General features: G+C 42.0%; 1 protein-coding gene across 3 annotated transcripts in view; it reads left to right on the top strand.

Annotated features, from left to right (window-relative positions):
* Window positions 1–14,437, top strand: part of LOC117513559 (sodium bicarbonate cotransporter 3-like) — a 118,743-nt gene that overhangs the window by 95,869 nt on the left and 8,437 nt on the right. The window contains exons 15-16 of one of the 3 annotated variants that reach the window (XR_004561635.1): window positions 9,447–9,553; window positions 9,847–9,973. The exons of 1 other annotated variant lie outside the window; for it this stretch is intronic. Coding sequence is in view for 1 of the 2 variants with exons in the window: in XM_034173717.1 (XP_034029608.1) it covers window positions 8,625–8,673 (49 nt within the window). In the remaining variant the exon portion in view is untranslated. Of the gene's footprint in view, window positions 1–8,624; window positions 8,676–9,446; window positions 9,554–9,846; window positions 9,974–14,437 lie in introns of those variants that run through there. One more of the 3 variants, XM_034173717.1, reaches the window with a different exon arrangement.

The following is a 14,437-nucleotide window of genomic DNA, read 5'->3' on the forward strand; positions in this document are numbered from 1 at the left end:
CGCGCTCTCAGCAGCGCAAACGGTCCGGAGCCACAGCAGTTCGGACCCAGGGACCCCGCCGACACCCCCCAGGTGGCCGCGACAAACCGAGTCTGTGAAGAAAGAAAACATGGAGTCCAACACTCTCCACCCAGAGAGACACAGCTCAAAGGTGCACACAATCAGCAAACACTTCCTGGCTTAAATATATATATCAGCTTCTCACCCTGCAGGCACGGAACAACTCAGTTCAAATCTCCACTGCAGCAGAAGCTGATTAGACAGTTAGCATAACGTGACAACTCAATAACACAAGGTGTGAGGGACACCAAATCCACTGTCATAAAAGTCACCAAAACCAAATTACCTCAGGAAGTGTGCTGAAGAGCGTGAGACCTCACCCAATCCTCCTTCACAGACTGTGGCGTCAAACCTGGAGCGGTCTCTGCGTCCGTAATGGTGAGATTGTTCTCCCGACGCCGATCTCACACGTCTGGTCACAAGGTCGAGTCTCTGGCAATCACACACTATGCATTCAAGGTTTAAGTGCAGCAATCGCTGATCAAGACAGAATACACCACAGCTGTGAGCCCTGATGACCTGCACGTGAAAACAAGCCTCAGGTGTTCAGGGTGAGGTCCTAATACTCAGCCACTCAGTCCTGAATGCATACCACCTGGTGGGAGAAACAGAAAAACAAAAACCAAGCCAGCCAAACACCCCAGCCCACAACAATGTTAGTTTAATTGTCAACACCCCAGAGTCACACTAACTGCCAGAACGCTCGTAGCACGGGCCGAGGCGGAGGATTAGCAGCAATCTTCCACTCCAGCTTATTAATTAATCCAAAACCCAGACAGAGCTTTAATTCATTTGAAAGCTTGACTCTTAGTCTTGTCCATCCAAATTGGAAGTCCCAAAAACCAGTTTTATTTGTTATTATCTATCGTCCACCTGGTCGTTACTGTGAGCTTCTCTGTGAATTTTCAGACCTTTTGTCTGACTTAGTGCTTAGCTCAGATAAGATAATTATAGTGGGCGATTTTAACATCCACACAGATGCTGAGAATGACAGCCTCAACACTGCATTTAATCTATTATTAGACTCAATTGGCTTTGCTCAAAATGTAAATGAGTCCACCCACCACTTTAATCATATCTTAGATCTTGTTCTGAATTATGGTATGGAAATTGAAGACTTAACAGTATTCCCTGAAAACTCCCTTCTGTCTGATCATTTCTTAATAACATTTACATTTACTCTGATGGACTACCCAGCAGTGGGGAATAAGTTTCATTACACTAGAAGTCTTTCAGAAAGCGCTGTAACTAGGTTTAAGGATATGATTCCTTCTTTATGTTCTCTAATGCCATATACCAACACAGTGCAGAGTAGCTACCTAAACTCTGTAAGTGAGATAGAGTATCTTGTCAAGTTTTACATCCTCATTGAAGACAACTTTGGATGCTGTAGCTCCTCTGAAAAAGAGAGCTTTAAATCAGAAGTGCCTGACTCCGTTGTATAACTCACAAACTCGCAGCTTAAAGCAGATAACCCGTACGTTGGAGAGGAAATGGCGTCTCACTAATTTAGAAGATCTTCACTTAGCCTGGAAAAAGAGTCTGTTGCTCTATAAAAAAAAGCCCTCCGTAAAGCTAGGACATCTTACTACTCATCACTAATTGAAGAAAATAAGAACAACCCCAGGTTTCTTTTCAGCACTGTAGCCAGGCTGACAAAGAGTCAGAGCTCTGTTGAGCCGAGTATTCCTTTAACTTTAACTAGTAATGACTTAATGACTTTCTTTGCTAATAAAATTTTAACTATTAAAGAAAAAATTACTCATAACCATCCCAAAGACATATCGTTCTCTTTGGCTGCTTTCAGTGATGCTGGTATTTGGTTAGACTCTTTCTCTCCGATTGTTCTGTCTGAGTTATTTTCATTAGTTACTTCCTCCAAACCATCAACATGTCTATTAGACCCCATTCCTACCAGGCTGCTCAAGGAAGCCCTACCATTATTTAATGCTTCGATCTTAAATATGATCAATCTATCTTTATTAGTTGGCTATGTACCACAGGCTTTTAAGGTGGCAGTAATTAAACCATTACTTAAAAAGCCATCACTTGATCCAGCTATCTTAGCTAATTATAGGCCAATCTCCAACCTTCCTTTTCTCTAAAATTCTTGAAAGGGTAGTTGTAAAACAGCTAACTGATCATCTGCAGAGGAATGGTCTATTTGAAGAGTCCTCAGTGCTGCTTTTGATACTGTTGACCATAAAATTTTATTACAGAGATTAGAGCATGCCATAGGTATTAAAGGCACTGCGCTGCGGTGGTTTGAATCATATTTATCTAATAGATTACAATTTGTTCATGTAAATGTGGAATCTTCTTCACATACTAAGGTTAATTATGGAGTTCCACAAGGTTCTGTGCTAGGACCAATTTTATTCACTTTATACATGCTTCCCTTAGGCAGTATTATTAGACGGCATTGCTTACATTTTCATTGTTACCAGCTTTATCTATCCATGAAGCCAGAGGACACACACCAATTAGCTAAACTGCAGGATTGTCTTACAGACATAAAGACATGGATGACCTCTAATTTCCTGCTTTTAAACTCAGATAAAACTGAAGTTATTGTACTTGGCCCCACAAATCTTAGAAACATGGTGTCTAACCAGATCCTTACTCTGGATGGCATTACCCTGACCTCTAGTAATACTGTGAGAAATCTTGGAGTCATTTTTGATCAGGATATGTCATTCAATGCGCATATTAAACAAATATGTAGGACTGCTTTTCTGCATTTGCGCAATATCTCTAAAATTAGAAAGGTCTTGTCTCAGAGTGATGCTGAAAAACTAATTCATGCATTTATTTCCTCTAGGCTGGACTATTGTAATTCATTATTATCAGGTTGTCCTAAAAGTTCCCTGAAAAGCCTTCAGTTAATTCAAAATGCTGCAGCTAGAGTACTGACAGGGACTAGAAGGAGAGAGCATATCTCACCCATATTGGCCTCTCTTCATTGGCTTCCTGTTAATTCTAGAATAGAATTTAAAATTCTTCTTCTTACTTATAAGTTTTTGAATAACAGTGGTGTCAAAAGTACACACATTTGTTACTTAAGTAGAAGTATAGATACTGCAGTTTAAAAACACTCTGGTAAAAGTTGAAGTATCAACTTGACCTCTTTACTCAAGTAAAAGTGAAAAAGTATGTGCTCCAAAACCTACTTAAAATATAATATATAAATATAATATAAGTATAAAGTAACCTTTAAAAAAAAAAAAAAGGTAGATGCCACTATATGAATTGAAAGCTTAATTTAAAAACTGATTCGTTCTACATGTGGCTCAAGACCCAAAACCCCAAATTACCCCCCAACACCACCTGCACGAAAATGTTTCAATTCTAGAAGCTCTGAAATGCAATCTGGGACTATTCCAGACAATAAACTGCAGTGAGTGCAGCATCCATTTAGTGAGAAAAAAAACAACTTTCCTTATTCAGATTCATTCCAGTAGTATTCTGTTCTTACTAGGATGCAGCAGTTTTCTAGTTTGTCAGATAGTTCTGGAGTAAATCACTGAAGAAATTAACACATTGAAAATATGGTTTGACCGAAACAAACTGTCATTAAACTTAAATAAAACAGGGATGAAATGGAGGTGGAAGAGTCACTAGGTGTTCACAAGAAACATTTATTTCTGTATGTATGTATTTATTTATGTATGTTCATTGTTAGTTGCTTTTATATTTTATTTTCTGTTGTGTTTCTATTCAGGTTCTTTTTGTCTCTTTCTCTGAAATTGTATATAATAATCATTAGATTATTAATATATAAACAAAAATAAATTTAAGAAATATTCCAATTTGAAAACAAATGCACCCGAACGTGATGAGAGCTGGAACTGCTTCATGCTAACTTTTAACATTGAAAATGCCATAGACATGCTAACGCGTTAACGTCGCTCCCGTTTTTAAGTTATAAAATACATCTATCAACTGTTTCAGAAGACCATAACAGGTCGGTTTAACATAGAAAAGGTAAATAATACTCACAGAAGTATGCTCTTTAGGGTTTTAGCGGGGGAAAATTAAGCGAAAGAAAGAAAGAATAAACGAAACAATAGGTCGAAGCATTGCTTCAATCTGCGAACCACTGCTTCGATCGGTTCAAAATCCATTCCTTTATCTTCATTGATCCATGTTTCTGATATAGCAATTATGTTAAATATTTTTTAAATTGACTTAAATATTCTTTAATGTTGGTAAAGTTTGCATACAGACTTCTGCTGTTTAAATGGATTATTGATCATTTGTTATCCGTTTTAATGATCCGATTAAACTGTTCATCTGTATAATAGCAACAACTGTCATTGATATTTGAGAAGAATTTATTGTCCGGGTCTATATCGTGCTCCAAGTCCAGTACATTGTGGTCTGTGTATTTAAATGTTCTCAGTTCTACTTTTCCATGATCAGCAATCCTGTGAGTTATATCCTTCTTGTCTCCAGATGTAGATGATGTAGTAGATGAATAGGTTCCTCTGGTTTGTGTCATGGTGTTGTGATGTGTTTGTGTCCTCATACCTTATTGATCGTATTTGTCCAGTTCCTCGATGTTCCTGATTATCATAACCTTCGCTTGTTCTGGTGTTCCGTTCAGTTTGATGAATGTTTTGCAGTTGGATGTCCATGTCTGTTGAATTTTTCCCTGCTTTTTTAAGAAACAAGCTTTCCTGGCGATGTCTGCGTTTCTTTTGGTCAGATGTTCATTGATGAATACGTTTGTTCCTTTGAGTTTCCGTCCCTGTTTTAACAATGCCATTTTATGTTTTCTGTTGACAAACCTCATTATAACTGCTCGCTTGTCTCCATCCTCTCTCCTGGGCAGGAGGTGGCACGCTTCAATGTTATTACAGTCCATTTGAATACCTTTAGATTGCAGGAAGTCAGCCACCTGTTGTTCCACTGAGCTGGCCTCCTGCTCACTGGCCTCCCCTCCGCTGTCTTCTGACACCGCCTGTGCGTAGGATCGAGGTTTAATATGAATTCCTGTAATAATAACGTCGTTCATCCTTGTGTACTGTTCCAACTCCGCAACACGGTTCTCCAGGTGCACCAGACGCCGGTCTTTCTCGGCATTCTGGATCCGGAGAGCCTTCACTTCTTCCACCAGCTCCATAATGGATTTCTGCTGCATTTTAACAACAGAGATTTCCTCAGACAAAAAGTCCAGGGACTTCTTGATATCGTCTCCCTCCTCCGCCGTCAGTGCCTTCTTCGGACCCATGGTCAGATAAATCCGCGCTGGCACCTCGGTAAAGCCACGCCGGTGGAACTGCGCTGGCGCCTTGGGCTTCAGGTGGAGCCGCGCCGGTGGATGGGCGCTGAAGCCAAGAGTAACGAGGCTGTTTTAAAAATGTAAGGAATAGAAAGTACAGATACTTGTGTGAAAATGTAATAAGTAGAAGTCAGAAGTAGGCAGAAAAATAAGTAATGGAGTAAAGTATAGATACCTAAAAAGTGTACTTAAGTACAGTAACAAAGTATTTGTACTTCGTTACTTGACACCTCTGTTGAATAATCAGGTCCCATCTTATCTTAGGGACCTCATAGTACCATATCACCCCAATAGAGCGCTTCGCTCTCAGACTGCAGGCTTACTTGTAGTTCCTAGGGTTTTTAAGAGTAGAATGGGAGGCTGACCCTGAACCATCCCTTAGTTATGCTGCTATAGACTTAGACTGCTGGGGGGTTCCCATGATGCACTGAGTGTTTCTTTCTCTTTTTGCTCAGTATGCACCACTCTGCATTTAATCATTAGTGATTGATCTCTGCTCCCCTCCACAGCATGTCTTTTTCCTGGTTCTCTCCCTCAGCCCCAACCAGTCCCAGCAGAAGACTGCCCCTCCCTGAGCCTGGTTCTGCTGGAGGTTTCTTCCTGTTAAAAGGGAGTTTTTCCTTCACACTGTTGCCAAGTGCTTGCTCACAGGGGGTCGTTTTGACCGTTGGGGTTTTTCCGTAATTATTGTATGGCCTTGCCTTACAATATAAAGCGCCTTGGGGCAACTGTTTGTTGTGATTTGGCGTTATATAAATAAAATTGATTGATTGACTTCTACTCCTTGTAACTGCACTATTCCACTGGGCTCCCTCTCATTCACACACATGGACTCAGTCTTGCTTCTACTGACTTTCATTCCCCTTCTCTACAAAGCATATCTCCACCTCTCCAGACTAGACTCAACTTGCTCTCTGCTCTCACTACAGATCACAATGTCATCTACAAACATCATAGTCCATGTGGACTCCTGTCTGATCTCATCCGTCAACCTGTCCATCACCACTGCAAACAAGAAAGGACTCAGAGCTGATCTTTGGTGTAATCCCACCTCCACCTTGAATGAGTCTGTCATTCCGACTGCGCATCTCCCCACTGTCACACTATTCTTGTACATGTCCTGCACTACCCTAACTGGAGTGGCAGAGAAGTACTCTGCCACTCCAGACTTCCTCATACAATACCACAACTCTTCTCTTGGCACCCTATCATAAGCTTTTTCTAGGTCCACAAACACACAATGTAACTCTTTCCGTCCTTCTCTGTACTTTTCCAAGAGTATTCTCAGAGCAAACATTGCATCTGTAGTGCTCTTTCTCAGCATGAAACCATATTGCTGCTGACAGATCTTCACCTGTTTTCTAAGCCTAGCTTCTACTACTCTTTCCCATAACTTCATGCTGTGGCTGATCAGCTTTATGCCTCTGTAGTTACTGCAGCTCTGCACATCACCCTTGTTCTTGAAAATAGGAACCAGCACACTTCGTCTCCACTCCTCAGGCATCCTCTCACTTTCCAAGATTTATTAAACAATCTGGTTAGAAACTCTACTGCCATCTCTCCTAGACATTTCCATGCCTCCACTGGAATGTCATCTGGACCAACTGCCTTTCCACTCTTCATCCTCTTCATAGCAGCCCTCACTTCTTCCTTGCTAATCTCTTTTACTTCCTGATTTACTCTCACCACATCATCTAGCCTTTTCTCTCGCTCATTTTCTTTATTCATCAGCTCTTCAAAATATTCCCTCCACCTTCTCAGCACACACTCCTCACTTGTCAGCACATTACCATGTGCATCTTTTACCACCCTAACCTGCTGCACATCCTTTCCAGCTCTGTCCCTTTGTCTGGCCAATCGGTACAAGTCCTTTTCTCCTTCCTTACTATTCAACTTCTTATACAGCTCGCAATATGCCTTTTCCTTTGCTTTTGCCACTTCTCTTTTCGCCTTACGCCGCATCTCCTTGTACTCCTGTCTACTTTCTTCATCTCTCTGACTATCCCAAAACTTTTTCGCCAACCTCTTTCTCCTTATGCTTTCCTGGACCTCTTCATTCCACCACCAAGTCTCGTTGTCTTCCTTCCACTGTCCAGATGTCATACCCAGTACTGCCCTAGCTGTCTCCCTCACCACATCTGCAGTATTTTTCCAGTTGTCCAAAATTGCTTTTTTCTCCTTCATCTCACAACCTACCTGTGGGGCATATGCACTGATGATATTCATCATCACCCCTTCAATTTTCATCACCCTGTCAGACACTTGCTTAACCTCCAACACACTTTTAACATACTCTTCCTTTAAAATGACCCCAACACCATTTCTCTTCCTGTCCTCAGCATGGTACAACAACTTGTACCCATCGCTGATGCTCCTGCTCTTACTTCCCTTCCACTTGGTCTCTTGCACACACAAAATGTCTACCTTTCTCCTCTCCATCATATCAGCCAGCTCTTTCCCTTTACCAGTCATACTACCAACATTCAAAGTCCCCACTCTCATTTCCACCCTTCTAGTTTTCTTCTTCTCCCGCTGTTTGTGGTAACGTTTTCCTCCTCTTCTTTGTCATCTTCGCCCAGGAGTAGCCCAATTTCCACCGGCACACTGACCCAACACTGTAGAGATTTTTACGCGCTGTTCCGGACCCGAAAGTGGTCTCCTTTTGTCTCTTGCTTTTATTAATTGCCAATTGTAACCGCTGCAGCTCAGTCTGGAGCGAACAGCCACATCGAGTGTCTGATACAGCGGGAAATGCAGCGCGCACACGCGGGGCGCTGCTTGACTTTTCTCTCAGAGAGTAAAATTTAACACTTTACAGCCAGGCCTTAGCCTCACACCTTACAGTGTTTAAGCCAAGAGACGAACCAAGAAAGACATTACAGGGTTTTTTCCTCTGCAGCAATGGACCCAGCCACACGTGCTCACGTGCACGTTTTTTTTCTCCGCGATGGTCCCAGCCACACGCGCTCACGTAAAGAAAGACAGTCTCACCCGTGATCACACTCTGTCACTGCTGCAGTCCGTATGCCTTCACCCCGGTAGGCGTCGACCCATTAGGGAGGAGACCCGACACCCAGAAAGGGAACTGCAGGAACTGATTTCCCACGCTGCGGCCGCAGACTTCCACGGGCGTTCTCCGTCATGGGCCGACAAGTTTCTGGTCTGTTGGCACCCGGCTCCGAAGGACCAAGATGTTAGAGTTTTTCATAGTTAGACCTGAAAAGTTTACACACACAGGAATGATCACCCAGGAGAAACTGAATTTCTTTATCCTGTACAGGAGAGGACAATCGAGAAGCTCCTTCAGAAAGAACTGTCGTCCGTCCTAAAGGTCCTGCCCATTTGCCTCTCCTTTTTATTGAATACCGTTGCATACGGCATATAGGAATGACGATATCACAAAACAATGGAAAGACACAAAGTCTGGTCTTACATTGATATGAGCCCTGTCTCCTAAGCTTTACATAACAATGTCAGGTTACAATGCTCTTCTTCAAGGCTGAACCATTAATCAAAAGTACACATCTGTGATTAGCCAATCATGACCCCAGCCAACCAGTCTGACATTCTAGATAGACAATCTGCACATTGAATGCTCAAAGATCATCTGCTCACTGTTTGACAGTCTTAATGCACTTGAACCATTCAGTGTATATGATTGCTTTTGACACTAAGTAATTACTTAAAGGAATAATGGTACATGAACTTTCACACATGCATATACGTATATATGAAAAATAGAGATCAGAAATCAAAGACATGATTACAGAGGTACATTAAAGTGAAGACATTAATATTTGATAATACATATATTGACAATATAGAGAAAAACCCTGTCAGAATCCCTGACCTGAATACGGTCAGAAACCATGACCCAAACCCGATCTGAAACCATGTCCCTGACAGAAACCCTGACCTGAACCCTGTCAGAGTCCCTGACCTAGTCATTAACCCTGACCTGGTTGGGAACCCAGTCCCTGCCAGAAGCCTGTTTCCTCATGAAGATTTGAATTTGACGTTTTGCATTTTACTATTGTTGCCTTGTTGTGGCACTGCACCTCACACTGCCCCCTGGTGTCTGTGCTGAAAACATGTGTTTCAGGTGTCAAGTGTTCTCCACCAGCCAACTTCTCAACTGAAGCTCTCCACACGTTTAACGACAGCAACTTCAGTGCCAGAAACATTTCGTGGGAGCAGCTGAGCGTGAAGGTGCAGATCCACGTGATGACTGAAGGATTCATGTTTCATTCAGCTGAAAACTTCAGCAGAAAAAACATCTAAAATCATCCTTAGATACGACTGCAGTCAGAGTACAGTGTGTAATTTCAGTACTTTTTTCTAAAACACTTCAGTCTCGGGGGAATTTGGGACTTTTTCAGAGAAGGGTTGATGTTTTTGGAAAAGCAGAAAACATTCATGCTTGTTAAAATGAACGTGAACCATTTGAAAATAAGGTGTGTGTGTGTGTGTGTGTGTGTGTGTGCGCACGCGCGCACGTGCAGGAGTGTCAGTGTTTCCACGGTGACTTTGTTGGCCCAGGCTGCGGCCACCACGGCCCTTTTATCCCTGATGTCCTCTTCTGGTCCGTCATCCTCTTCTTCGCCACCTTCTTCATCGCCTCCTCCCTCACACAGTTCAAGACCAAGAGATTATTCCCCACTAAGGTCAGTCCCCGCACAGATCAATCAATCAATCAATCAATTTTATTTATATAGCGCCAAATCACAACAAACAGTTGCCCCAAGGCGCTTTATATTGCAAGGCAAGGCCATACAATAATTACGTAAAAACCCCAACGGTCAAACGACCCCCTGTGAGCAAGCACTTGGCGACAGTGGGAAGGAAAAACTCCCTTTACAGGAAGAAACCTCCGCAGAACCAGGCTCAGGGAGGGGCAGTCTTCTGCTGGGACTGGTTGGGGCTGAGGGAGAGAACCAGGAAAAAGACATGCTGTGGAGGGGAGCAGAGATCAAATCACTAATGATTAAATGCAGAGTGGTGCATACAGAGCAAAAAGAGAAAGAAACACTCAGTGCATCATGGGAACCCCCCAGCAGTTCTAAGTCTATAGCAGCATAACTAAGGGATGGTAGGGTCACCTGATCCAGCCCTAACTATAAGCTTTAGCAAAAAGGAAGTTTAAGCCTAATCTTAAAAGTAGAGAGGGTGTCTGTCTCCCTGATCCGAATTGGGAGCTGGTTCCACAGGAGAGGAGCCTGAAAGCTGAAGGCTCTTCCTCCCATTCTACTCTTACAAACCCTAGGAACTACAAGTAAGCCTGCAGTCTGAGAGCGAAGCACTCTATTGGGGTGATATGGTACTACGAGGTCCCTAAGATAAGATGGGACCTGATTATTCAAAACCTTATAAGTAAGAAGAAGAATTTTAAATTCTATTCTAGAATTAACAGGAAGCCAATCAATCAATCAACTTTTTTTTTATATAGCGCCAATCACAACAAACAGTTGCCCCAAGGCGCTTTATATTGTAAGGCAAGGCCATACAATAATTATGAAAAATTATGAAAAACCCCAACGGTCAAAACGACCCCCTGTGAGCAAGCACTTGGCTACAGTGGGAAGGAAAAACTCCCTTTTAACATGAAGAAACCTCCAGCAGAACCAGGCTCAGGGAGGGGCAGTCTTCTGCTGAGACTGGTTGGGGCTGAGGGAAAGAACCAGGAAAAAGACATGCTGTGGTGGGGGGCAGAGATCGATCACTAATGATTAAATGCGGAGTGATGCATACAGAGCAAAAAGGGAAAGAAACAGTGCACCATGGGAACCCCCCACAGTCTACGTCTAAAGCAGCATAACCAAGGGATAGTCCAGGGTCACCTGATCCAGCCCTAACTATAAGCCTTAGCGAAAAGGAAAGTTTTAAGCCTAATCTTAAAAGTAGAGAGGGTATCTGTCTCCCTGATCTGAATTGGGAGCTGGTTCCACAGGAGAGGAGCTGAAAGCCTGAAGGCTCTGCCTCCCATTCTACTCTTACAAACCCTAGGAACTACAAGTAAGCCTGCAGTCTGAGAGCGAAGCGCTCTAATGGGGTAATATGGTACTACGAGGTCCCTAAGATAAGATGGGACCTGATTATCAAAACCTTATAAGTAAGAAGAAGAATTTTAAATTCTATTCTAGAATTAACAGGAAAGCCAATGAAGAGAGGCCAACACGGGTGAGATATGCTCTCTCCTGCTTAGTCCCCGTCAGTACTCTAGCTGCAGCATTTTGAATTAACTGAAGGCTTTTTAGGGAACTTTTAGGACAACCTGATAATAATGAATTACAATAGTCCAGCCTAGAGGAAATAAATGCAATGAATTAGTTTTTTCAGCCATCACTCTGAGACAAGGACCTTTCTGATTTTAGAGATATTGCGTAAATGCAAAAAGGCAGTCCTACATATTTGTTTAATATGCGCTTTGAATGACTATCCTGATCAAAAATGACTCCAAGATTTCTCACAGTATCACTAGAGGTCAGGGAAAGCCATCCAGAGTAAAGATCTGGTTAGGACCACCTATGTTTCTAAGATTTGTGGGGCCAAGTACAATAACTTCAGTTTTATCTGAGTTTAAAAGCAGGAAATTAGAGGTCATCCATGTCTTTATGTCTGTAAGGACAATCCTGCAGTTTAGCTAATTGGTGTGTGTCCTCTGGCGTCATGGATAGATAAAGCTGGTTATCATCTGCGTAACAATGAAACTTTAAGCAATACAGTCTATAATACTGCCTAAGGGAAGCATGTATAAAGTGAATAAAATTGGTCCTAGCACAGAACCTTGTGGAACTCCATAGTTAACTTTAGTCTGTGAAGAAGATTCCCCATTTACATGAACAACTGTACTCTATATAGACAAATATGATTTCAAACCACCGCAGCGCAGTGCCTTTAATACCTATGACATGCTCTAATCTCTGTAGTAAAATTTTATGGTCAACAGTATCAAAAGCAGCACTGAGGTCCAACAGAACAAGCACAGAGATAAGTCCACTGTCCGAAGCCATAAGAAGATCATTTGTAACCTTCACTAATGCTGTTTCTGTACTATGATGAATTCTAAAACCTGACTGAACCTCTTCAAATAGACCATTCCTCTGCAGGTGATCAGTTAGCTGTTTTACAACTACCCTCTCAAGAATCTTTGAGAGAAAAGGAAGGTTGGAGATTGGCCTATAATTAGCTAAGATAGCTGGGTCAAGTGATGGCTTTTTAAGTAATGGTTTAATTACTGCCACCTTAAAAGCCTGTGGTACATAGCCAACTAACAAAGATAAGTTGATCATATTTAAGATTGAAGCATTAAATAATGGTAGGACTTCCTTGAGCAGCCTGGCAGGAATGGGGTCTAATAAACATGTTGATGGTTTGGATGAAGTAACTAATGAAAATAACTCAGAGAGAACAATCGGAGAAAGAGTCTAACCAAATACCGGCATCACTGAAAGCAGCCAAAGATAACGATACATCTTTGGGATGGTTATGATGGTTCAGCTACAGTGCTGAAAAGAAACCTGGGGTTGTTCTTATTTTCTTCAATTAGTGATGAGTAGAAAGATGTCCTAGCTTTCCGGAGGGCTTTTTTATAGAGCAACAAACTCTTTTTCCAGGCTAAGTGAAGATCTTCTAAATTAGTGAGACGCCATTTCCTCTCCAACTTACGGATTATCTGCTTTAAGTTACGAGTTTGTGAGTTATACCACGGAGTCAGACACTTCTGATTTAAAGCTCTCTTTTTCAGAGGAGCTACAGCATCCAAAGTTGTCTTCAATGAGGATGTAAAACTATTGACGAGATACTCGAACTCCCTTACAGAGTTTAGGTAGCTACTCTGCTCTGTGTTGGTATATGACATTAGAGAACATAAGAAGGAATCATATCCTTAAACCTAGTTACAGCGCTTTCTGAAAGACTTCTAGTGTAATGAAACTTATTCCCACTGCAGGGTAGTCCATCAGGGTAAATGTAAATGTTATTAAAAAATGATCAGACAGAAGGGAGTTTTCAGGGAGTACTGTTTAAGTCTTCTATTTCCATACCATAAGTCAAAACAAGATCTAAGATATGATTAAAGTGGTGGGTGACTCATTTACTTTTTGAGCAAAGCCAATAGAGTCTAATAATAGATTAAATGCAGTGTTGAGGCTGTCATTCTCAGCATCTGTGTGGATGTTAAAATCGCCCACTATAAGTATCTTATCTGAGCTCAAGCACTAAGTCAGACAGAAGGTCTGAAAATTCACAGAGAAACTCACAGTAACGACCAGGTGGACGATACATAATAACAAAATAAATGGTTTTGGGACTTCCATTTGGATGGAAACGACTAAGAGACAAGCTTTCAAATGATTAAAGCTCTGTCTAGGTTTTTGATTAATTAATAAGCTGGAAGGAAGATTGCTGCTAATCCTCTGCCCGGCCCGTACTACGAGCATTCTGGCAGTTAGTGGACTCGGGGGTGTTGACTCATTTAAACTAACATATTCATCCTGCTGTAACCAGGTTTCTGTAGGCAGAATAAATCAATACGTTGACATTATTATCATCATTTACCAACAGGGACTTAGAAGAGAGAGACCCTAATGTTTTAATAGACCACATTAACTGTTTTAGTCTGTGGTGCAGTTGAAGGTGCTATATATTTTTTCTTTTTGAATTTTTTTGCTTAAATAGATTTTTGCTGGTTATTGGTGGTCTGGAGCAGACACCGTCTCTACAGGTGATGGGGTAATGAGGGGATGGCAGGGGGGAGAGAAGCTGCAGAGAGGTGTATAGACCACAGCCTCTGCCTCCTGGTCCCCAATGCTAGACAGTCACAGTTTGGAGGATCCAGAAAATTGGCCAGATTCTAGAAATGAGAGCTGCTCCATCTAAAGTGGGATGGATGCCGTCTCTCCTAACAAGACCAGGTTTTCCCCAGAAGCTTTGCCCAATTATCTATGAAGCCCACTCATTTTTTGGACACCACTCAGACAGCCAGCAATTCAAGGAGAACATGCGGCTAAACATGTCACTCCCGGTCTGATTGGGGAGGGGCCCAGAGAAAACGACAGAGTCCGACATTGTTTTTGCAAAGTTACACACCGATTT

The sequence above is a fragment of the Thalassophryne amazonica genome, chromosome 7, assembly GCF_902500255.1.
Source record: "Thalassophryne amazonica chromosome 7, fThaAma1.1, whole genome shotgun sequence".
Lineage (NCBI taxonomy): Eukaryota > Metazoa > Chordata > Actinopteri > Batrachoidiformes > Batrachoididae > Thalassophryne > Thalassophryne amazonica.